Consider the following 26,195-nt stretch of genomic DNA (forward strand, 5'->3'; position numbering starts at 1 on the left):
TTGGTAAACCAGACCCACATCCCGAAAGGAGAACAAACGCACATTTCTCAATACCAGTTACAACCTGTTCCAATCATTTCCTGGTCATTCATTTCCTGCCTTGTGGCCTTCTCCTACTTGGGCACTGAACTGTAGTTCAAATGCTTTCTAATTTCGTTTTTAATTTACTCAAGCATATTGTAATTTCCTTGCGGGAGATCAGGGACTATGTTTCATGATTTTGATATTTCTCAGGGCCTGCGGCATGTAGTAAGCATTGGATCTATATTTTCTGTTTCTGTTTCTTTCCTTACATCTCCAGGCTTAAATCGGGCAGCATTGCAGAAAATGGTCAGATCTGTTGGGTGAGTTTTTCTGCCGCATAAATAGAGGAAATGCAGAGCAAAAGGGAACTTGCAGAGGGCTTGAGCGTAAAAGGCTGAGAAGTATGAACGTCTTTAGCTAGGGTTAAGCAGCAAATGTCGTTTGGAATAATGTTCATTCCATGTCAGTTTCTCCCATTACAAACAGGCCATGATCTTTGTCAATGTGATCTTAGGAGCTGGAACCAGTAAAGGGGACAATTAAACGTCTTTCCTGAAGCAGACTTACTCTTGCTGGGAAGACAAAAGCTAAAGGTTCTCTGGGAAGCCGAGGGAGCCTGGACAGCTTTGGGTTTGCAGCCAGGGCTGTGCTGTCTTCTTCTCGCACCTGAGAGAGCTGGTCCTGCATAATGCTGAAAGATCTCTCCCTCTCTGTTTATACCTCTAATGACCAGAAGCTCATGTGCACTTGAAAATGCCTTTGCATCCACGGAAGTCATGTCTGTTCAAAAGTTCCTCCTATATCTGCTTCAGGGGAGAAGACATTGCCAGCCACGTGTATCTGGTCTCTGAGTTCTGCATACCACCCAAAGGAAGGCTGTGAAGTCCTGCATAGAGAGCAGGGCATCAGAGTTTTCTCCCTTCCCAATGTTGCTAGTTAAAAAGCAGAGTGGTGGTGCTTCAAAAGGCAGGGGCCAGAAAGATATAAAATCTAAATGGGAACAGACGAGTTATGCTGTGTCTGAGACTTGCTTCTATCAGCTGCTTAGATGATGCTGCACGAGGCTGCATGAAATGTACGGGGGAGGGGGCAGACCAAAGGTGCGGAAGGGACACAGACAGCGCGGGCCCTTCTTGCATTATCCATCTGCTCGCAAGGCAGAAGCCATGGGACTCAGATTTGCAAAAAAGAGTAAGTAAAAATTCCAGTAGACAACATCCAAGAAATCACAAGAAGGAATGTTTCAGGTAAAACACTAGAATAAACTACAAAAGGGAGCACCCTTCCCTGAAGGGCTTAGGGTGCCAGTGGAATCGTTCTATAAGGTCTAGATGGCCGCAGGAGGCGGCATTTGAGTCAGACTGCCTGCAGTCAGCTCCTGCCTTCCACACTTAACTGCCCGCTTGATCTTGATTCAGATACCCTACTTATCTATCCATCCACTCATCCATTCTTTTGTCTATTTTTCTATTCTTTTATTTATCGAAGTTACATAAATTCTATTCTGCTTCAGACACTAGAGTTTTCAAGAATTCACCCATGAAGCCCTCTTATCAGCTTAATGTGGCCAGTGCCATTATCACACCCATTTTACAGATGAGGCACAGAGAGGTTAAGGAACTTGTTCAGTCTCTCTGAGGTCAGTTCTAATATCTACTGAATGCAGTGCAACAGTATTAACCTCATAGGAGTTTTTTTTGGAATTAAGCGAGGCTGCAGGCACACACTAATTACTTTGTAAGAATCACTGGAGACATCATTATTTCCTACCTTAAGTCAGGGAAGCTGGGCGGGGGAGGGGAGATGGACCACATACCCCTTCCTGTGCTCTTCCAATTCATGGAGTCTACGATTCCAAGAATGCACGTCCAGAGAGAAGGCTGAGCCCTCCAATAAGAATCCGCTGTGTCCAAAGTCAAGAGAAATCCGTTCCTTCTCCATCCTTAGACTCACTCCCTGCACTTCCAGAGGGACTGCAGCTGCCTTTCAGATTAGATTTCATCCTATTCTGAGAGGCTGTCTGAGTGCTAAGGGGATTGCTCCGGGAAAGGATTTTATAGCCTGCAATGTGACTAGCCTTCAGACCGCCTCAGAGCTTCTCCCCTGAGGACTTTGTAGAAAGTCCATTTTGAACCTGTACCCTTTAGGCTTTGTCCAGGGCCCTAGAATGTACTAAAATAAACCTTCTAAAATCATCCCACACATAAAACCTTGCAGGCACACATCTACATACGTTTTTCTCCCCTTGGTTTCTGGCCAAAGCACCTGACCCCAGGCAGTGGTGGTACAGAAATGGTGTGTGGTTTTGAGAAGTTGGGTTTAATGTTCTGCTTCATTTCTAGTGAAGGAAGAGAATGCTTTTCGGGGCTCTGAGGACTTCATTTGGTTGTTGTGCCTGACTCCCTCCCTCACTCATTCATTCACTCATTCATTCATTCATTGAAAAAAGAACATTTCTAAAGCACTGAGCCCGAGGTCAGCATCTCTGTATTTTCACAGAGATGAATAGCACACAGTCTTTGGACTCTACCAGCTCAGAGTCCTGTGGGAGAGACAGTCCTGTGGGAGAGACAGTCATGCAAAATGAGATGACTGGATTTGCATAGGGCTGGAGGCAGCAAGAAGCATGGAGTGTTCTGAGATCAGAGAATGGTTCAAACTTCAAGAGAACAAAGAAGTGATCAAAGGAGGGGCCTGAAGGGCAGAAGCCAGATGGCAAAGGACTCTGCTCTCGTGCTAAAGAGTTTGAGGTATCCTGGGAGCAGGGGGCTGTCGATGAGACCAGCTGCATGCTTGGTGGACCCCCAGTTCTTCACTTGCTGTCCAAGTTTCTGTCATCCTGGTCAGTGATCAGACACCACACATAAGGTCGGCTCTGACAGATGGGTGGGGCAATGGTCAGTTTGAACAACGGTGCTATATAGTGTGCATGAAGGTCACCAGTAGGTTCTACCCCAGTCCTGCCCTGGTCTCAGAGGCAGGCAGTAGGTGTAGACTAAAGTCTCCTGTTCCCAGGAGATATAGTGACTGGGAGAAACCTATTTGCAAGAAACTGCTGATGAGGGTCCATTGTAAACTGTCATCAGTGTCACTGCCACCTTTAACAATTTACTCTGGATCTCCAGTAGCATGGTATCATGCTGAAAGCTTGGCAATGGCTGTCTTTGGGGTGCAGTTCAGAGGTCTCCATCTCCAGGAGGTCTCCCCTAAACGCACAGGGAGGTTAGTGTGAGACTGGTTTCTCCTTCCATGACATCCTGGATATCAGCAGAGAATCTGTCACACTGGAATAGAGTAGCCACTTGCTTCTAAGTTCTCCCCACTGGGAGGTGAGTTTATCAAGGATGGGGGTCTTGTCTTACCGTTCCTGTGTCCCCAGTCCCCGGCACGGGGCTCGGCACATTGTAGGGGGCCCACAAAACTGTCGATGACACAAGGCTCCTCTCCTTGATCAGCTTCTGGTTCCATGATCTGAGGATCAGCAAGAACCCAGGATAGGAAGGAATCTGTGAAACTCCAGGCAAAGGGGTCAGGAAAAGTTTCTGAAACCCCAAAATCAAGGGCAAGTAAGTTCCAATCACAGATCCCAGTGACAGAGGCCGGCGGTTCCCCACAGAGAACCGCCTTCCATCCAGAGCCTAATGACGTCAGGGGGAGGCTGCTGCTGGTCCCTTCAGGGTTTGCTGTGAACCCCAACAGGGAAAGTGACCCCATTTCAACTCTGTTTCATGTCTTGCCCAGGGACTGGCCACTCTGGATTTCTCAGAAGCCCGAATGGAATTGGAAATGGCAAAGGAACAGAACAACTTTCTTTGTAGAAAATCTAGGGCACCCTTGTCGGCAGGCTAGTGCTCTCTGCGAGAACAGATTTGGTCTCTGTGAGCTCAGAACTGCAGTCCCAGGAGTGAGGACGGCCTGGGGGCTGCAGTGTTGAGGCCAAGGCCTTTCCTTACCAGTTGCTCTGGAAGGAAGCTGCTGGTCAGATCAGGGATATAGTCTGTGGCTTTGGAACAGAGTCAGGTCAGCCAGACCATCTGATCACTGACTGTGGGGCCTTGGCTTCACCGATTCCACACTCTTGACCGAAAGCCAGGTGACCTTGGATCTGGAAATAATAGCATTCTGGAGCCTAGGACTTCTGTGTCCATGATCTCCAGTTTGAACAATTTGCTGGAGAGAAAAAAAGTACCTTTGCGGGGTGGGGAGGGGGAAGGAGAGGAATGGTACAAGCTTCTGAATACAAATAGACTGAATTTGGAAGATAAATCTCCCTATTTAAATGTCAGAATATTCCATTTCTGTATAATGCTGAGAAGTCACAAAACCAAAATAAAAATAGGGCTAGGCTTAAATGTATCCCATTAGATGCAGAGACAGGCTGTCTTTGGCATAAATGTTTTACCAGCACCTTCCAACTGAGGTCTCTGCTCTGCGGATGGAGCTCAAGTGTTGTAGGATTCATTGCTGCTTGTCACCATCTGGCTGGGACTTCATAGGCCACATGATCAACTGTGCAAGTTGGAACTGGGGAATTTTATGCACACAGGTCCCCAACCTGTGTCTCTTGAAGAAGAAAAAGGAAAACAAGGAGAGAGGATTGGGCAACTCCATCAAACGCTCAAACAATGTGCTTGGTCACAATTTTCCATTAGAGGGTGGAGTTGGTGAGAAATAATTCTCTGGAGTAAGACTGCAGAAAAACTGCAAGAAGCCCAGGAAATCCTGTGTATACCAAGCACTTCTGGGGTTGGCTTCATCAATTTGCATCACACACATATCGGTGGTCAAGTTGTGACAACTGAAAAGGCATATGCATTTGTGAGCTTAAATGAATTCACAGTAACTTTTTGACATTGCACATTTTCTCAATCAATAGTCCTCAAGATCCTATGACTCATTGTGTAAGAGTGCGAGGACTTTTTAATATCACAGAGATTCTTGTGTTTTAAAAGGTTGTAAATGCAGGGAAAAAAAAGAGAAAAAGATAGCAATAATCCCACAACCCATGCCAAGAAATGTCTTCTTTCTTTCAGCAAGTAACATGACATCACTGCTTTTCAGTTCCTTTTTCACTGAAGTGTTGTCAACAGGCTCTCTGAGATGGTAAAGTTCTTAAGCAAAAGGGTCACACCCATTGTCCAATTGCTCGGCATTTCCCAATGCTAGGACGGTGCAGGGGGCTTAGTGGGCACTCAGGACTTGGCTGTGGCTTGAAGGAGAAGTGAAGGAGAGAGTGAAAAGGAAAGGAAAGGGTAGAGGAAGGAGGGAGGCATAGAGGGAGGAAAGAGGAGGGAGAAATGGAGCCTTTACAGGAAGGCCCTGGGCCTGTGGTCAGAGCTGTCCATAACCAGAGCAGAAGACCCAGTTTCTCTTTCTTTGGAGAGTGGGAGGGTGATGTGGAGGGCTGGGTTAGGACCTCAAGGATCTCGCTTTGATGACAGCCTCCCTCCCTGTTAGGGAAGGAGGTGGTCCTTTTGCCTCCCCACCCGTATCCCAAGTCTGAGTACCAGAAGGGGGCGAGCACGTGGCCAGGGATGAATGGGAGAGCCTGTGGGGGTAGGAGAGGACTCAGGTTCAGATTCTGACCCAGGAGGGTGTGTGGGGCAGACACAGCCGTCCTCTCCCCCCATTCTGCTAAGGATGCAGCCTAGGTCACAGTAAAGAGCTGAGAAAGGAATCCGGATCTCTAAACTATTGGCTGTGATCAAACAAGAACATCCAACCACACAGCCGCCGAGGAACCCACCAAGAGTTCAGTTACACACGTCAGCTTTACCTCTCTCATGAAAGGTAGAAACGGAGCACTCAGAAGTTAGAGGAACCACCTGCACTGCTGGTGGGAATGTAAATTGTACTTCTTCTGAATACTGTTTGGAAGGGAGTACTGAAGCGGAGTAGTTGCACACCCCATGGCCCAGTGATTTCATTCCTGGGTATATCCTCCAACAAGTGAGTGCCTACAAGCACCAAAAATATGCGCAAATAGGGGGGAGGGTGTAGCTCAAGTGGTAGAGCACATGCTGAGCATGCATGAGGTCCTGGGTTCAATCCCTAGTACCTCCTCTAAAAACAAATTAACCTAATTACCTCCCCCACTCCTGCCAAAATAAAATATAGTGCAATACTAAATACATAAAATATATTTAAAAATATGTGCAGGTATGTTCAAAGCAGACAAAAATGAGAAATAACACAAATGCCCATCAATGGCAAGTGTATATATAAATTGCAGTGTATTTGTACAATGGAATATCTCATAGTAATGAAAAAATAGTAAGCTCTAGTTACATGCAGTAACTTGAATCCAGTCATAAAAGACACAAATGAATATATGTTGTATGATTCCACCATTAATTTGAAATTCAAAAGAAGGCAAAATCTATCCATTATCATGGAGGGAAGCATGGTGGTTACCTCTGGGAGAGATATTGGCTGGAAGAGGCCATAAGGGAGCTTTCCATGGTGCTGATCAAGTTCTAGACCTCAATCTGTTTGGCAACTACACAGTTACATAGAAATTAATTGGGCAATGAGATTTGCGCCATATAATGAACGCACAGTTGGCCCTCTATATCCGCATCATCTGATTCGAGCTGCCACAGACTGAAAATCATCAGGAAAAAAATTCCAAAAAGTTCCAAAAAGAAAAACTTGGATTTGCAGTGCACCCACAACTATTTACATAGTATTTACATTGTATTTACAACTATCTACATAGCATTTACATTGTATTAGGTATTAAAAGTAACCAAGAGATGATTTAAAGTGTACAGGAGAATGTGTGTAGGTTATATGCAAATACTATGCTGTTTTATATAAGAGACGTGAACAGCTGCGGATTTTGGTATCCAACGCGGTCCCGGAACCAACTCCCCACAGATACCAAGGCTGACTGTATGTTATAGTTTACAGAAGGGAAAAAAGAAGAGTGGCAGAGCAGAGGTGTAAGGTGTTTTTCCACTTTGGGGGTCAAGAGTGGGAATAACTAGAAAATGGAGAGTTTTTCCAAACAGAAAAAAAAAAACCACCTCATTTTTTAAGAAATACAAACTTTTTTTTTTAAACTAAGAAAAATATCTCAAAGAATGAAGTAGCGTGAGCTATGTTAAATTCTTCCATATTGTTGGAATTATTTAAAAAGAGCACATTTTACTTTTATAACTTAAGCCAGAGGTCATCAATCTTTTTCTTTATGTAAAGGGCTAATCAGTAAATATTTTCAGCTTTACGAGCCATATGGCCTCTGTCATAACTACTCAGCTCTGCCCTTGTAGCTTGAAAGCAGCCATAAAAACACATAGTGCATGAATGGATGTGGCTGTGTTCCAATAAAACTTTATTTATAAAGACAGGCAATGGGCCAGTGGGGGCCATAGTTTGCAGAATCCTAATTTAAGCAATGAAAAAAGGAAATAAAATGATTAAACAAAACTATAGATATGAACAAGACTAAATCCTAATTTAATCATTGTTATTTATGATCTGTGATACTTAGTGGGTACCTACAGTTTGATGGGTATAAACCAATTTATATTGGTGAGGTTTGTGCCATTATAATTCCCAACTGAAAGAGGAGGAAACCGGCCCTTAAAAAGGGTAAGTAAATTTCCCAAGGTCATTGAGCTAGTGAAGGTCAGTTCTTATATTTGAACCCAAAGCCTTTGTTCTTAACTACACTCCAAGCAGCTACATTTATGAGTTTTTTGTGTGAAATGGCACAACCAAAGTTTTAATAAATTACTAAGATATACAAAATGCCATTAAAATTCATATGTAAGAAGAGTTAAATGCCCCCAAAAGATGAGAAGACAACTCACATTTTTAAATTTGTTTCCACCAATGTTTAAAGGAATTCAAATTAAGGCAACCGTGAGTTAGCCCACTACACCTTCTAAAATAGCAAAATGGACGATAATGTTCCATGCTGCTAGGCTGTTGTAAAACTGGTCCATCTATTCATCATTAGAAGCGTTTTCAATGGGAACACATCTTTTGGGCATTAATATGGCACAACACATCAAGACTCCTAGAAATATATACAGTCATTAATGCTGCAAATTCTATATCTAAGAGTTTGTTATAAATAAGCAATTCAAAGGAGAAAAAAAGGCAGAAAGATGTTCATTCCAGCACTATCTATACTAGCCAAAAAAATGTTTAACACTAGAAAAATAATGTAATGAATTACAGTTTAATAATGATTATGACATTTTATGCAAAAATTAAAATAATTGTGAGGACCAGATTATATATCACCATGGAAACAGGAGGGTATAAAAGTGCATGAAATCAGTAATTATACTTATTTAAAGAAATGTGTCTGCAACTAACAAGGACTGGAAGGTAATATATAAATTGAAAATAATTATGTTAAGGCAGTAGGTTGGGGTGAATTTATACATATACATTTCATTGCCTTTACAAATCAAAGTGTTCAAAAAATATAGACTGAGAGGGATTTGAGGCCACTGTTTATCCACCCCATAAATCTGACATGAGGGTCTGTGACATCAGTGTTTGACTTGCCAGCAAACCATTCATTATGTCTTATTTCACCTCTGATGGTTCTCTCAACATTTGACTTTCGCTGGCTTGAGCGATTCACTGCTTGTCAGGCACAAATTTGGCACTGCTGACCTTGTTCTAATCCTGGTGTCAGATTGCTAATAAATACTGCAACTCTCGCATCTCAAGAGACCTATCGGGAAATTCACTGTGAACTTACACAGATGAAAATCCTCAGAGCCTTCACGGAGAGGGGAGAGTCAATGGCTCTCCAGGATATTTATGGGTTTTATCTATTTCTTCAGTAAGTACCATTCCATTATTATTCCAAATGTCTCCAGTTAAAATTAGGAGGGAGATAAACAAGTCTCATTTTTATGGTGCCATCTGGTCACAGGCCAATGAAGAAGCAGTTAAGCCCATTATTGCTAATCTCTGCTTAGCATTGATGCATTTCTTTGAAAACATTTCATTTCCAAATGAGTAGTTTGCCCTGGACTTACTTTTTAGGTCACAGGAGGCTCGAAGTGACTTGGTTGCTGGGGCATCAAAATGGTTGTTGATCATCACCCCCTTTGGGTATATATCATCAAAGCTGCTATTCTGTGTATAAATGAGATTGGTGGGCATGTGAAAGTCATCCAGCATAGAGTGGGAGCATTAAGGAAACCCACAGGAAAACATTACGCTCGGTCAAGCCATCAGGAGAGGTCTCAGACCACATATCCCTGGTGGGTTCCAATGAGACCACACCTGCAGGCGTAAGGAATCAGGGCTGCCATCAAATCCAAATCCGATTCCAGATCTAATTTAATCAAGAGAAGCCCTGGCTCATTCACTGCCCAGATGGGGATCTTTCCAGTCTTGCCTGCTTTAATTATAACGCTGTTATTGTAGTCGATACGTGAAAACAGAATCTTTGGAAGCAGCAAACACTTTCATGTCTATTTTGTTCCTTTCTGAATGAGAAACATTCAAGCCTATTTGACTACTTCTGTTCACAGTCTAACCTTGTATCTCCTGTGTTCCTTCTTGGGGTCATGGTGTGGGCTGACACTTAATGAATTCCACATCATTTCTTCCTCAGGTTTTCACAATCACCGAGGTCTCTGGATATGAGAATACAATCAGAAGCCCTGAGGGAGGGAAGATGAATAAAACACAGGGCCAACATCCCACTTCATGGACCCCAAACAGGTGATCTGCTGGCCACTGACATCGATATCTAGTACTCGCCAATCAGAGACCGAGAGGCTTCTAAGTGCTACACATTCTGATTCTAAAGAGTAGTTCTTACACCATATCATGCATTAGAATCACCCAGAAAGTGCCCTGTGGGGTGAAAATTAGGTATCTGTATTTTCAACATGCTCCCCAACTAAGTCTGTTGGACTGAGAAGTGCCAACAGCATCTTTATCAGCAAGGTAACTGTTAAGGGCAAGAGAGAAAAGCCATGAATCATTTTTATATCCCACCACCAGGAGCTTAAAATCTGCTCAGTTATTCTATCTGGATGGATGTCTAAGAGGGAGAATGAGTGAATGAATGAGCAGAGGGAGGGTGAAGAAACTGAGGGGGGGGGCGCTTTGTCAACAGCACCTGGTCTTTGCTAACTTGATTAGAAAGTTCGTGATTTACAGAGTAGCCTAGCTCAGTCAAACTGCGACTTCCGCCTTTGAAGTCTCAATTTGATTAAAACACGTTTAGCAAGGAACAATAACTTTCTGAAGTGCTGGGGATTACGCAGCTCCGAGGAGCTCTGTGGGGAGCAAGCAATTCCAGCAAGCAAGGCGGTCTTTGTGAACCTGGAGAGGCTGCTCGGCAAGCCTGTATCAGGGCCAAACATCTGACTCCTCTTAATTACATTCTGTCCTTGTTTCATTCCTTCTCATCTCTTGCTTCTGGGTCCTGAGTTTTCCCCAAACCGCTAGGGTTGAATGATCTCAAAAATTAGGCTGAGCCTGTTCCCACGGTGCCAGGGCCCGGGGCATGGACAAGCCTCCTTCTCCGTGGAAAGATGGAAAAAGTGTAGGTCGCTTTGTCTCCCACCCTCAACCTCTGTCGCCAAGTTATGTGGTCCAGCATCACCTACAGGTGACGGCGCTGTTCCTTGAGGGGAAGAGGAAGGAAGAGAGGCTGGATCCTGACCCACCTGCATGTAAGTGGCAGCTTTTGCCCCTGCCCAGATGGGACAGGCTGCCTTACGAGATGTCTGGGAGGGTCTCAGAAAAAGGAGAAGTAGTGCTGCAGAACGGTTAAAATGAAGCCCGTGGAGCCCGCGTGCCTAGGTCAAATTGGCCCCTTAGGACTTTCACACATTACACAACCCACCTGTGACTCAGTCTCCCCATCTGTAGACAGGGATTGATAATCATAGCTCATGCCATTTAATCATTGTGAGGACTGAACAAAACTAACGCACATAAAGACAGATTGTGACCCACAGTTATCTCTCTGTAAGCGTGACCTACCATTATCAACATCTGTACAAACAACGATAGTGGTAGCTTTGGATGACTTCCACTTAGAGACGTGGGAAACGGTCTCTTACCCCCTCCAAGTAGGTTCTCAGAGTTTCAGTACTTCGTCTCCCGCAAGTTCCCCCTTCCCTCTTTTGGCATTTATCTCTTTAAATGGGCCGAGGCTGCTGGTTGACATAGGGTGTTGCTGTCATCTGAGGACACAGGGACCTATGTCACGAAGAGCTGCTGGCAGGGGAAGCCAGCGGGAGACAGATTAGACATCTTTGAGCAGGAGTGAGTCAGCCAGGGGTCTGTGCCTCGCTTTACTGCGGAGCCGGGATGGGGCAGTGGACAGCTCCCTCGTGTCTTCAGTTTTATCTGCAACTGGCTAATTGCTCAGTTGAACAAACCCAGCCTGCTCTGTACATGCCCAGGCTGAATAGTACTTGACTGGTCCCTGGGCACACATCTCTCTCTGATCTTTCCTCTCCCCCTCATCTCACTCATTCCTCCTCCTCTTTTCCCCTATCTCTTCCTCTGTCCTTCCTTTTGGACTGTTCTTTTCTTCTTTATCCTTTTATCATGATCTCCCAACTCTTGTTTCCTTTCTTCCCCTCAAATATCCCGGTCCCTCTTCCCTTGCCCATCCTCTCTGCCCCTTCTCCCCTCCTCTCTCCATCTGAATCTTTTCCCTTCCTTTAGAGGAACTGGACAACTTACGATTTCAACTCTTCTCTGCCTTTCTTGTCTTTCTCTAGACAAAGTCCAGGGTCATCACACTTTTTCTGTAAAGGGCCAGAGAGTAAATCTTTGGGGCTTTGCAGGTCCTATAACTTCTGTTGCAGCAAGTCATCTCTTCCCCGGTAGTGAAAGCAGCCCCAGACAATACCTGAAGGAACGGACGTGGCTGTGTTTCAATAAAACTTTACTTTCTCAAACAGGCAGTGTTAGAGTTTGCCAAACCCCGAGGAAAACACTCTTTCTCTTGTTTACCTCCTAAGTCACAATCCACCAACTCACTCACAATTTATGGTCCCCTCTAGTTCTAAAAGCCAGGGAATATATAATATTGCAGGCTGTACGCATGCCAGAAAAATCGGGTTAAAAAGAAAGCGTAAAACAGAGATGCCTGGCAACTAGAGCATACAAATTAGACAGCGGGGGAACTTGCCTGTCTTACAGCGAATACGGGGGTCGGAGGCTTGGGGAGACTGTCAGGCTGGGCAGCGATTTAGTGATTACCTCTTTGAGTCTCTTCTCCAGAGACACCTGATGTCCTTCCCAAAGAAAATAGCACCCCCTTCATCAGAGAAGATATATTAGTGATGAAGTAACCCTCACAAAAGTCTATTTGTAGTGTTTTTTTCCCTTTCTTTCCTTCTTTTTTTTTTTTTTTTTTTTGAGACATCAATGGTTTATGGAGAGGGGAGAGACTCTTACATGCCTGAAGCAAGGTCCTGGAGAGACACCCCATTATGTGCCTATCTGTAGTGATTTCAAATCCATTCATTTGTTCATTCATTCATGCCAGGAGTTTTATTTGGGCACCTACTATGTGCTAAGTTCAGTAGTGAGTGAGTCCAGGGGAGAGGAAAGGGCAACAAGAACGGACGTGAAAGTGTGTGTCCTCGAGGGACTTGCAGTGCAGCGAGCGGCAGGGGACAGGGGATGCGGAGAGGCCAGCAACATTAGGTGTCCAGTTTGCGCCAAGCTCCGGGATAATTTCTTTATGTTTGTCCTCACACTTAATCCTTAAAGAACTCCAATTTAAAAAAATGACCCAAATGAACTTATTTACAAAACAGAAACAGACTCACAGACATAGGAAACAAACTTATGGTTACCAGGAGGAAACGGGGAGAGTGAGGGATAGATTGAGACTTTGGGATTTGCAGATGCTAACTACTATATAAAAAAATAGATAAACAGTAAGGTCCTACTGGATAGCACAAAGAACTGTATTCAATACCTTTTAATAGCCTATAATGAAAAAGAAAATGAAAAGGAATACATATGTACTTGTATAACTGAATCACTATGCTGTACACCAGAAACTAACACAATATTGTAAATCGACTATACTTCAATAAAAAAAAAAAAAACAGATGAAATGAAAAAAAAAAAAAATAGAGATGGGGAAACTGGAACTCAGAGAAACGGAGTGGCCATACAGTGAGGAAGCTGCAGAAACGTCCATCGCAGCCCTTTATGTGTCTTGTTTTGCTAAACGCCACAAGAACGCTATAAGCACGGAGCTAAAGGGGGTCAGAGTTATAGGCGTATCTCCCTTCGAGCTGCAGTCTTTAAGGAAATCTTCACGGAGGGACACATGGGCTGAAGGATGGGTCAGGTCTCAGATTAGGACATGGGTTCAGGAGCAGATAGAAGAAGGAACTCCATGTTTAAAGGGGGCTGCATGACAGAATCCATGCTGAAAAAACCTTCACATGGTGGAATTTCATATACTGTGGATAGCTGAGTGGGGAAAGTATTCAGGAGTGAGGTCATCTTCAGTGATTTCCTCAACCCACACTGCCCAGCATTCCTAAGCCAGCTCTAAGACAGGGTGCAAAGGCTACATGGGGATGTGCCCATTCTTGGAGTGGCGGCACTGGTGACCGTCACCACCCAAGCTGCAGGGCTGTCCAGCTAGCCTGGAGACTCTGACATCAGCCCAAAGATATTAAGCAGGGGAGCTGGACCAGGACTGTGCTGAGGATTTGAGCAACCCATCCAGGGGCTCAGAGCAATTTATGAGAATCCTAATGAGATGCACAAAGAACTTCTGCCATCACACAAACACTCTCTACTCTGGCTGGCAGCCTGGGGTCCCTCACTGTCAAAAGCCAGCCTACAAGCTTCCATGGAAGAGCCGCCAACAAATAAAGGAATTAGGAACGTGAACGCCAACCCACTCAGAAGCAGGCAGCGGGGCTTCTCCACTGCCTGCCCCGCCAGCACTCCTCTGCTCCAAGATCTGTGAGCATCTTATCCCGGGGTGTTGCTTTCCAAAGCTCTACTGCAGCAAGGCTCCTTATTCATACAAGCACTGAGTGTGTGGTCCCTTCCACTTTGTTATCAATTTGGTTGAGTCTTTAAAACGATTGCTTGCAAAGATGCAGTATGAAAGGGACAAAGGGAACCCAGTGCACCTGTCCAACTGAAATGATATAGAGGGTATCTTGCCAATATTTCATATATGATACGTATCATGTATGTCCAAATATGATATAACTGGGGTCTCCAGCTACTTTTAAAACTGGGAGAGTCCCAGCAGAAAGGGCTGAGTTGGTCACCCTAGAATACAATATTAATACAAGATGCACATGTCATATCCTTCAAATATTCACATATGATATCTTTCATATGTACCTAAATATAAGTGCAGTGGAATACACCACATAAATGGTTTATAGAAATACATAATGAATACAAGTGTTTCATTTTATTTGCTCAACAAACTCAGACTAGACACCAGGGAGCAGTAATGTTTTTCTAAGTTTAAGAAGAAACTAACAACCATGAAACTGGAGCAAAATATAAAGAAGATTAAATGCTTCTCAGCACAAAATATATTACTTATAGCTAAGGTGATCTGGCCACTAGTGAACGAGATGTCTCCCAGGAGCCTGGTTTAACAGAAAAATGGTCAGAACTGGAGTCAGATGAACTTGGTTCAATTTTTACCTCTAGAAGAAACAGTCTACACAGGGTGTGGTCCACAGACCGATGGCATCAGCATCGCCTGGGAGCTTGTGAGAAGGGCAGCACCTCAGGCTCCCCGCCCCCAGACCTACTGAAACAGAATCTGCATTCTAACAAGATCACCAGTGATTCCTGCTCTTGTTCAGGTTTGAGAAGCTCTGCTGTAGCTCATGTAACCCAAATGAGCCTCATTTTCCTGCTCTGCAAATGCACACAGTAAGATCTACTCCAGAATATCGTACGAAGAATTCCTAAGACCATTTGAGAGATGCTTGGCATGGCACCTGACCACTGAGTATGGGCCGAAATCAACTGTTTCCTTCTATTTTCTCAGCATCACTTGCTTCTGAACAATATTATCATATAATCTTGTTCTCCGTAATATCTTTTTGCTGCCCTCTGGACATCAAAAGGGCTTTAACCTCTATGATCTTCCTTCTGTCTCTTCAAATCCCAGAAACACATAAAAAAATTTACAAAATTCATGAGCTCGATGGGGACTAAGGGATCTCCTGTTCAACCTCCCCTTTGAAGCCAGAAATGCCATTTTTTTTAAAAGATCCCAGACTTACTCATTCTTTATCTACTCACTCAGCTGTCATCTTTTAGGTACCAGGGTGATACTAGGTACCCAGTAGTTATTTGCCGGTTGCTGGATAAGTTAATGAATGAGGGTCTGTGAACTCTGGCCCATTATCATCTTTGTCGAAATCTTAAGATTCTTATTTTCTTTATGACTTACTGTGTCCTTTCTTTCTTCTGTTTTAAAAAAATGGTATATCTCACATTTCTCCTTGACCACTCGCTCCCCTATCCAAGACACGTAAGAATATATATATATATATGTATATATATATACAAACACACATATATATATAATCTGTATTAATTCATATATGTATGAATTATTACAAATGTGTTCATATTTTGAGGTTAGATATTTTAATTTCATACTTTGCCAACCAACTAGACGGTAAGCTCCTTGAAGGAAGGAGGAAAAAGACCATGAGATCTCCTTCTTGAGACATCAGTGCCTAAGAATGTATGTTTCTCAGTGAATATTAGATATTGATGATCAATGCTGAAAAGTGCCTTTGAGTGTTGTTACTAAACTACTGAGAACGAAAGATCCCCACGTTGCACTCCATTATTTCAGAAAGGGCACTACACTTAGGCAGGAAAAGGACGGTAAGATCTTATTGGGATTCTGTGTGTCTGTTAAAGGAGGTCAGTAGCCCTTTTCCCGGGGAAACGCCTGGCAGGCTTCACATAAGAGGTTCCCCCAATAACCAAACACTCCACTCAAAGGTTATATTTACATAGCTCATTAGGAAATTTTTTTATACTTTTGACACTCATTAGACTCGTAATCATCCACCGAAGCTACTCTATAACAAGAGATAAACACTCCATTCCAGAGGATGAATAATAATTAGGGATCGCTCAGCACTGTGCTCTTTCCAGGTCTAATTTTAGAGCATAATTAATCCTGCTGAAGCTGTATAAGATAAGTGAAATATTTATGCAGTTGTGTTAATTCATGTATTTACTCCTAGAGAGATATTCAGAATTGGACATGGCTTTCCGGGAAGATTATCTTGACGCCCCCTGGAGCAACGTCACTTTCTCCCCAATGTCTTTGCCTCCAGATGGTCTCTAAAGATGGAGCTGTGAAGACACATTCCCAACCCAGACAGTCTGACCGGGAAAGCCATAAGCCAGGACAGAAAATATCTCTAAGACTCTAGATGCCCTGTGAGTACAAGGAAAACATCTTTGGCTTATTTGGATGTCCTTATTTTTTTTTTTTTAAATTTACCACAAAGAGGACATTTTCTGTTCAGCACTGTATTTCCATGACACTAATTTGACCATATTATCACCAACACAACACTAAATAAGCTATGTTGAATACTGGAGTGGTGGATGGACAACAATGATGAGGAGGCAGGTGGAGAGTGAGGTGGAGAAGGAGGAGAAAGAGGAGGGAGAGAAGAGTGATAATGGTGGTGATCATCATGGTGCTGGTGATGATGAAGGTGGTGGTGATGATGATGAAGGTGGTGGTGATGATGATGATCATGGTGTTGTTGATGATGGTGGTGCTGGTGATGGTGATGATGGTGGTAGTGATGATGATGGTGATGATGGTGATGATGGTTGTGGTGATGATGGTGGTGCTGGTGATGATGGTGGTGATGATGATGATGGTGGTGGTGGTGATGATGATGGTGGTGCTGGTGATAATGCTGGTGATGATGGTGATGGTGGTGCTGGTGATGATGATGATGGTGGTGGTGATGATGATGGTGGTGGTGATGATGATGGTGACAGTTAGCATTTATTGAACCATTTCTATTCCCAGGTAGCTGTACTAAGCCAAGCTCTTTACATATAACCTCTCACTTTATCTTCACAACAACCTTATCAGGTAAATATTTCTGCGTTCAACTGCAAATGAGTAAACTGAGGCTGAGAAAAATGACCCTTTTCATAGAAGCATTTGTAAATGGAACAATAGATGTTGTTCACATATACACCAAATTATTTCTTTCCAAAGGATCTATGCATCTTGAGCATCTAATTAGCCAACTTTGATAGATATCCTAGAGAATTAAGTGAAACAGGAGTCTTACATAATTGACTTCCATCCAGAGTGAGGCCCCTTAAGTAGAGACTTTGCCACTTTCTCATTAGGGGACTCGTAAGCTCACTGAGCTTCAGTTTCCTCCTCTGTAAACGAGTAGCAGCAATATTTAACTTCACAAAGTTGTTATGAATATCAAATTAAAGAACACATGTAATGCATCCAGCGTGGTGATTGGCATATCCTATTCCCTAAATATGTTACTATTTCATAATAGATGCTGTGAGAATGACAGCCATGGTAGGTAGGAGTAGAGTTACAACTGACTTATTTGACAGCTACCCATCATATTTAGAAGTTTCTGGTCAAATGAAATACATCCTGATACCAACCATTCATCTGTGTGTGTATTTATTCATCCAATCCTGCATTGACCAGTTGCCTGTTATGGTCAAGATTGTGTGGTGTTTACTGCTGGAAGTAAGACTCTGGTTTGCTGAGTAGTTTACCCCATGTGGAGGTGCTCAGGCAGCCTCCACGGGACAACTGGCCTCAATGCGTTGTGTAAATCCAAAACTCTTCCCGTGAAAGGTAGCGTAGACCTCCAGAGTATACTTTGGGCTTGGCCATAGGACTTGCTTTGGAGAGAAGGGTGTTAGCAGATGTGAATGTGGCAAAGAAGAGACTTGAACTCTGCATGTGTAGGCAGGTGTTTTTTTCTATGCCTCCAACAAAGCCACGGAAAGGGCTTTTTCCAGCTAGCCACTGCCCCTTCGGCCTGAGACCCAGAACCAGCATCTGTGGAACAGAGACCACAGAGATGATCCACAGGCTTGCAGCAGGGAGTGGAGCCACCGCAGCCCGAGACGGAGCTTCTCCACTCAACCTGCACTCCCACAAGCCAAAGAAATGCTTGTTGTCCTCTGCCTCTAAGATTTCACAGCAATCGTTGACCACCACAGACACAAATCATGATCACACAGCAGAGAATATGGCTCTCGATCTGAGTGAGGAAGGGACAGATGCCCTAAAGGGAATTCAAAGAATCAGCTACTCTTATTTGGGAGTTAAATATAAAGCACATGTAGATCTCGTGACGGTTCTGTGAGAAATCTAGGGTTTAATTCTGGGAGGAGAGAGGGTAAGGAATTATGCACTTTGTTCAAATCCACACCAAACATATGCACTAACCTCTGCCCATTTCGACACTGTATTTGGCCAGAGTGGTTGCCAGACTGTCCTCTCCCAGCTCTAGATGGGCACGTTCTGTAACCATCTCTGATTATAGCCTCCAACCTTCTTAAAGGCAGCTTCTGCCCTAAGCCCTGGGGTTTTATATCTTATTTATACTCAAGTTTTCAGAGTTAACTTGCCATCTCTGCTGGCTTTGCTTTTCCTATCCCTGTGTCGGTAATTCACAGGGTAACTAACATGCCATTTGAGCTAGGACAGGATTCTAAAAACCATGTCATGGAGCAGTGGGCTGTGGTGAGACCACCAACTATGAAGGACAGAAGAAAATGAATGCTGTTGGAGATCATCAGCCTACTTAATTGTACAGTTCCATAAATATGGTAATCCCACTAGACTGTCGGCCCTGTGAGGGTGGAAACAGTTTTTTTTTTTCCCCACATGATAGGCAGTCAAGAGGTGGACTATAGTGGAAACCCATGGGATTTCTGCTCACAATTCCTTTTGTAGAGACTGCCTCTCCTTTGTTCCTCCGTAGGGTAATAACAGGAGCCGTTGTGTTAGGACAACATGGCCCCGCCCCTTATCCACTCCTGAAGGGTTCAGGAGAGAGCACTTGACCCAAAATGCATCAGGAATCTTTCCTCTCGAATTTGAAATTTAGAATTTAGAAAATAAGAGTTTGGGACTCAGAGCCTAGTTATGTAATGTCCTTGCTCTAGAGCAGAGTTTCCTTTTTTTTTTTTTTTTTTAACCTTTTTACTGCTAATGTTTGGAGTCAGATAATCCTGTGTTTTGAGATGTAGGGGGCTGCCCGGGGCACCGTAAGGTGTTTGCCTGACCTCTCCCCACTAGATGCCAGTATCAAACCAGCTTCCTTGTCATGATGATCAAAACTATCTCCATACATAGCCAATTATCTCCTGCACCCCCCACCCCAGCCCCCCAAGTGAGAACCACTGCTCTAGAGAGAGGACCTATGAATTCCTGCTGTTGAGGCCCTAGGACTGCCCTGGTTCCTGTTTTTCCTGCTGAACCTATTTGCTCAACTCTTTCCTAAATTCACTGAGATAGACACTTCTGCATCCTTCTGATAAATTCCCTTTAATTTATTTAGTTATCTGTAATTGGTTTCCATCACAAGCAACCTAAAGAATCATGGTGTCATGTGATCGGCACTCAATAAACACTCTTAGTGAGCAAACTCATCACCCAAAGGTCCATTAGGAAACGGAGACAGTGCAAGGGTCTCAGGTCTCCAGAAGGAAGGGGGCCCACCAAGGTCTTACCATCACCAACAAACTGGAGCAGGGCCAAGTCAATCTGCCGCTTCCAAGGGGAACCCTTCTGGAGGGCAATTCCGTAACCGGTGGTGGCAAAGATGTACCCACTCCCAATGGTCACCAGCTTGCAGCCTTCGTCCCTCCCGGCCTTGTAATTCAAGACCGCAGCGTCATAGATGAACGCGTCCAGTTTCCTGCAACGACAAGAAACCAAGGAGTCATGGGGGTGGTGAGCGAGGTACGATCTTGGCGCCCAGTTCCCGAGGCCTGTTCCAACATCACACACTTTCTTTCACACAGGAGATGATGACTCATGACGGCTCCATCCCATCATCATAAAAGGATCTATTTTTAATGAGGAGATAAAAGCCAGGACCTTTTCTCTCCGAGTTACAAGAGGCAGCTAAATAAAGACAGGAAGAATCCTTATGCCCAAGTGAGTAAACAGTTGAGTCTGCTGGTTTGCTAAGTGTCTGCCCTTAGCACACCCAACAGTGGAGAACAGTGGCCTATTTAGAAAGGTTTGCATCCGAACAAAATAAACCATTAAGGGACAGGAGAACTTGGCGGTTGCGTGCGGGAAAGGGAGAGAGACTAAATAGGAATAATGTCTCTCCCTGCCCAAAGGAACGTGTTTACTATTTTTTTGTATCACAAAAATTATTATGTAATAATCTTTAGAAACCCAATTCATGTAGAAAATATTAAGACTACAATTAAAATTAAATTGCCTATCATTCCATAACTCAGAGGCAACCTCTGTTAACATATTTGTGAATGACCTTCCAAATTTTGTGTGTGTGTGTGTGTGCAGACACACACACACATCTTCTAAAAGAGGGGTTGGTAAGTTTTTCTGTAGAGACAAGGTAATAAATAGTTTAGGCTTTGCGGGGTAGCTATAGTCTTTGTTGCAACTACTCAATTTTGCTATCGTAGCACGTTATAGGTTGAACCATTTCTTCAAAATTCATATATTGAAGCCGTAACCCCCAGTGTCTCCAAATATGACCTTATTTGGCGATAGCGTCATTGCAAATGCAATTAGTTAGGATGAGGTCATCCTGGAGTACAGTGGGCTCCTAATCCAATATGATCGGGGTCCTTAGAAAAAGGAGAAATTTGGACCCAGACATGCACACAGGAAGAAGGCTGTGCGAAGGCTGGAGTTATGCCGCCACAAACCTACGATCTATCAGGAGACACCGGGGACAGACCCCTCCCACGTGCCTCAGAGGGAGCACGGCCCGGCTGACACCTTGATCTCGGACGTCCAGCCTTGAGACGTATGAGACAAAAACCCGCCTGTTGTCTAAGCCTCCTGCTCTGTGATGCTTTTCACTCAGCCCTAGGAAACTAATAGCTAGCATGAAAGCAGCCATAGATAACACATCAGTGAATGGATTCAACTCTGTTCTAATAAAAGGTTATTTACAAAAACAGGTTGGCCCATGGGACATAGTTTGCAACCCTTGTTCCAACCCCCCCCCAAAATAATTATTCCATGCAAACCGTTTCACCAATGGCATTCTTTTCTCATTTCACCCCACACATAGGGCACATATTTCTATGTCAGTAAACATAGACTATTTAAAATTTTTTGGTACATTTATTTTTATTGAGGTATAACTTATATGGAATAAAGTGCTAGATACATGTTTACACATACATGTATATCCTTAAAATCACCACGCATGTCAAGGCAGAAAGCATCAGTCATCTCAGAAGTCCTGTTTGCCGTCCCCCACTCCCCCCAAGTCAGCACCTTCGAAAAGGCAAGCATCCAGTAATCCCCTCAAAGGCATGGCTGAGCTTACGTCACGGCCTACATCCTCATGAGTGGGCATGTATGTTGTTTCCAAGTCTTAAAGCTATTTAACAAGGCTGAAATGATCACCTTTGTATACAGAGATGGATGTCCCAACTCCGAAGTAGGTAAGAAAACTAAATCAGAGAGTTCTCAACTTCCCGACTCTTTTTCAACTTTACTGCCCTTCTCTTCTTAACAGGAGAACATAAAACAGTGAAGCAAAGAAAAATAAAAGTGGCAGGGAGAGGATGTAAAATGCTGCATCCTTTCAGAGACAGCTGCCGAAGGGCTCCCCATGGGAACAAAACTATTTGGAAGGTTTATGGCTGCGTTCTTCATTTTAATTCTCTGTTTCTGTGATGGTTAGAGATGAGGCAGGAAGACAAGGCTGGTCTCGCCAACGGGAAGACTCTGAGGCTTTGATCTCAAGGCTGTAGGGTGGGAGACATGATTTTATGCTCTGAGAGTATCAAAAGGGGGTCAGATAATCCCAGGGGAAGAGAGGGAAAACCTGGGCGTTGTCAAGGGTGATGGCGAACACAGCTGACAAACCAAGAGGAAACAGCCTTTCTGCACAGCCAGCGGCAGAGAGCTGTGGACGTCTGGGATGGGGAACTCGGAAAGGTAGGTTTGTGTATGATGGCAGTAGGGCAGGTGACAGGGGCAGTGGAGGAGCAGGTGGAAGGGATGTGAGTTCTAGTCTCCATTTGGACTGTGGCACCACCTTGGGAAAGTCACTTCCTTCTTTTGGGCTGCTGGTTTCCATCTGTGAGATGAGGTGGTCACTGTGGTCCTGCTGACCCGTCGTATCCTACAATTGTCCAAGCCAACAGTCACCTTCGGTCACTCTCAGTAGGGAAACTGAGACTCTAGATAACATGTCTCCTGAGGACTTCAGGCCGTGGGTAGTATTTGTCCTCTTAATGAAGCTGGGATGCTTACAGTGGCAATACTTCCCGTTGCCATGGAGATGCCAAGAACCTGAGTCTTATTAAAACTTTCTCAGACTCACCCAACTCTCTTCTCTCAATTCCTCAAAAAAACAAACATAAATACATACACAGGTGCATACAGGGCATTTGAACGTTAAGGCTGTCTGTTGGTATTCACGGGGGTGGAACTTTCCCCCATCCCATTAACCCACCCCACGCTGACGCATTTCTGGGACAGAAATCTGAAACTGTACCTGGCAACCATACGAGAGTTGTCCAACAGCAATTTAAATTCGTATTTTATGGACAGGCACAGATTTCTGCAAAGCATCACCACATTTCATGACAAATCTTCAGTAGAGCAAAATAAAATACAGCCAGATTTGTCCAAAGGAAAAAGGGACGTTTTCTCAGGAAACAAAAGTTTGCAAAAGCAAGATGCCATCAAGCCTGAGGGAGGACAATTGCCAAAGACACAACTGATTCATTCTGAGCAAAGCAATTACACGTTGGTATGCCTGCGTGGGCTGGTGTCTGTGCCCTTAGGTGGGTCTGACCACGAAGACTCCCTGTGGTCTTGGGGCCTCGTCAGAACCAAAGTGAGAACAGCATATGAAAGAAACCACAGAACCAGGTAATCTTGATTTCTCTCCCTCATTGATGATTCTAGAGCTCTGGGATCTAAATGCAATGGTCACAGATACCTGCTTGTTTAAAGACATCCCTCTGACAGACACGGCCATTGTCTGCACAGGGCTGGACAAAGGGCACAGCATTGTACATACATTGTCCCATCAGGGCCTCACAAATGCCCAGCAGGGAGATGTACCATCATTATTATCATTTTTTTCCTAGGTTGTCGATGAGCAGATGAGGTTCTCAGGGGCCAAAGCAGCCTGAACTCATCTACAATATTTACGAACTCCCTGTTACAGACCCTCTATGGCAGCATTGTCTGGCAGAACTTTCTGCAATGATGGAAATAAACCCTGTACCTGTGCTGATACAGCTCTCAAGCACTTAAAGTGCGGTTAGCCCGAGTGAGGAACTGGGCTTTTAATTTTATTTCATTTCACGAATTTAGATTCCGGTGTAAATGGGCTCGCGTGGCCGACGGCTATTGACGTGCACGGCGTGGCTCCAGGTGGGCGGGGGGAGGCCCCGGGAGGGGGGCCCTGGGCCCTCCTTGCTCCGGCACAAAGACCTCTGCTTTTGATCTCTTTCCAGCTGCAGGGAAATGTTCCCTGCTGTTAAAAAGAAAAGATGTAAAATGCGCTGACGTCAAGAGTGGGCTGACGTGGTCGAAGACTTTGAACAAGGCCCCTGTAGTCTGGAGCCTCATTCTTCTCTCTGCAAAGTGGGGCCGACATTATTTGCCCTTTGAGGGCTGTTGGGAACAAAGTGATGTTACACAAGCAGAATGTGTGTGCAGTGGCTGGCGCTCAAATGCTCGAGACACACAGATGTATTCCATCGAACTCAGATTTTATAGCAAAGGGGCTCGCAATGTTTACGCCTTCTCTGGGGCAAATGAAGGCCTGAATACTTTCCGTGCACGATCTCATTTCCTTTACCCCTTCGAGCTGAGCAAAGTTGGATGGATTACTGCTGTCCGCACAACAGGAGGGAACGAAGGTGCTGAGAGGTAAAGTGACAACATAGTGTCAGAGCAGCATTTGGGCTTAACACAGCCTGATGAGAAAGGCCATGGACATAACCACTGTGATAGCGTGGCCCATTAGATTTGTGGGCTGAATAGCAGCAGCTCTGTTACTTATGCAGTTCGGACTGGGGGGTCCGGCTGTAAATGAAGCCCGGTGCTACGGAAAAAAAAAGGAAGGGTTTTAAGAGATTTGGTGGGTTGTTCAGTTTCATCTCTCTCTTTCCCAGTGGATGCACAGTCATGTCAGGTCTAGAGTCACCTCCACAGAAAGCATCTCTTGCCCCCCCACACACCCCATCTCTGTCCCTGGGGAGAGGTTTAGGTGTAGATGGCCAGGGCTTCTTGTTGAGGGTAGAGGATCAGAAAGAGGAAAAGGCCACCTGAAGCCCAATTTAGACCAAAAGCATGTGGGGGACTGGAGCTGCGACGTGGGAGACAGTGATGGATTAGGCTGCAGCGGGGTAATTGGCAGCACTGGGTTTGGAGCAAGGTGGAGATTAAAGCTAGCACTGGAGGAAAAAGGCCCTCAGAAGTCGGAGCAGTCAGCTGGACGCTTGAGGGCTCACAGGCAAGGAATGCAGGGAAGCTGCTCTGCTTGGTGTCTCCTGCTTTTCAAGAGGAAGTCGTCTGTGTCCCTGCCTTCCCAGCTCCTGCCTGGTTGTATGGCTGTCACCCGTTAAGTGCTTCTCCTACTGGGTGGAGAAGGCTCAAAGATACGTCTGAGAACCGTGATGGGGACAGGGCCCCTCCCTGGCGCACCTCTCTGCCCTACTCCCTACAGAAGGCTGAGCTCTTCCCCAGACATTTGTGACAAATGAAGCAACGCCTCGGCTCCCCAGGGTGAGGGCTGGCCCAGAGCAGCAGCCCGACACAAACGCCGTGCTGTGCTGGCCATGCGACGTGCCCACCCCCAGGCGTCACAGAGGCTGTGTGGGTGCTGTCGCCCCTTCCCTGTCACCAGTAGTCCTCAAGGAAAGCAAACGATTAAAAATGACAGCAATTCAGAATGAGAGGGGGAAATCAGACCTCCTCTCTGCACATCCGCACAGAAGCAGAGGAAGGAGGAAGGTCACATGTGCCCCACGTTGCTTTCACCTGGTGGCTTCCTGCCAGATTTTTCGACAGCTTTGAAGAGCTGCTACAGCTTCCCTGAGTGTGTAGTTCTGACCCTGTTCCTTGCATTGGTCCTTCTTCTACCTACAGGATGGCCTGAATGTTTGCTCCTGGCCCCAAGACTGTCTGCTGGCCAGGCTGATTCCCTCTACGAAAGGTAAGGCTATGGCCCCTAGTCAAGGCACAGTCCCTCTGGGGAGAGGGGACTCATATTGTCAAGTGACTTGACATTTCTTAATCAAAAGTTTCCGGTTTTAGCTCATCATCTCCTTATGCATGTTTTCAGATGCTCTCTGGGGGTCTCAGCACATTTAAAGGCTAATTATATAGTTAAAGTTAATTATTCATTCATTAACATTCAAGAGGCCTTTAACTAGACATTGACTTGTTCTGATGAATTAATGAAACCGGAACATGTGTGTGTATGTGAGCTAAGTGTCTGTGTGTTTTGGAGGTCTAGTCTGAAGCGTTACTGAAAATTAAGCATCTCTTTGATGATAACTGAGTGTATTTTTTTAGGGCACATCAAAGCCTTGCTAGGAAGAGAAGCATGTCAGCCAGGGATTTAGGCCAGTCAGCACGTCTGGGCAACTGTGGAGCCATGGATGCGGTTCAGGCCCACCTCTGCCAGTTCTGTGAATGAGACCCCATCATGGGACCTCTCTGAGCCTCGGTTTTCTCATCTGTCAAGTGGGGAAACAACAGCTCTTTCACAGGGCTGGCTGTTGTGTGGATGAAAACAGGAGTGAAGGCATTTAGGAAGTTACATATCCTCCTGCAAATTCAGGAGGCTGTTGGGGTAGTGATGACGTCACTGTGTGGAGAAGCGAAGGTGGTACCCAGGCACAGGGCTGCTGGTGGGTGAAGGGCGTTCACGGGCCCAGAAAGCGGTGCCTCTGACGCATGAAGGTGTCTGCTT

General features: G+C 44.8%; 1 protein-coding gene across 4 annotated transcripts in view; it reads right to left on the reverse strand.

Annotated features, from left to right (window-relative positions):
• The window catches only part of GRIN2A (glutamate ionotropic receptor NMDA type subunit 2A), a 154,561-nt gene that overhangs the window by 24,476 nt on the left and 103,890 nt on the right, over positions 1–26,195 (reverse strand). For all 4 annotated transcript variants that reach the window (XR_012500420.1, XM_074346763.1, XM_074346761.1 and 1 more), the window contains exon 9: positions 19,765–19,952. Coding sequence is in view for 3 of the 4 variants with exons in the window: in XM_074346763.1 (XP_074202864.1) it covers positions 19,765–19,952 (188 nt within the window). In the remaining variant the exon portion in view is untranslated. The remainder of the gene's footprint in view (positions 1–19,764; positions 19,953–26,195) is intronic.

Source organism: Camelus bactrianus, chromosome 18, assembly GCF_048773025.1.
Source record: "Camelus bactrianus isolate YW-2024 breed Bactrian camel chromosome 18, ASM4877302v1, whole genome shotgun sequence".
Classification (NCBI taxonomy): domain Eukaryota; kingdom Metazoa; phylum Chordata; class Mammalia; order Artiodactyla; family Camelidae; genus Camelus; species Camelus bactrianus.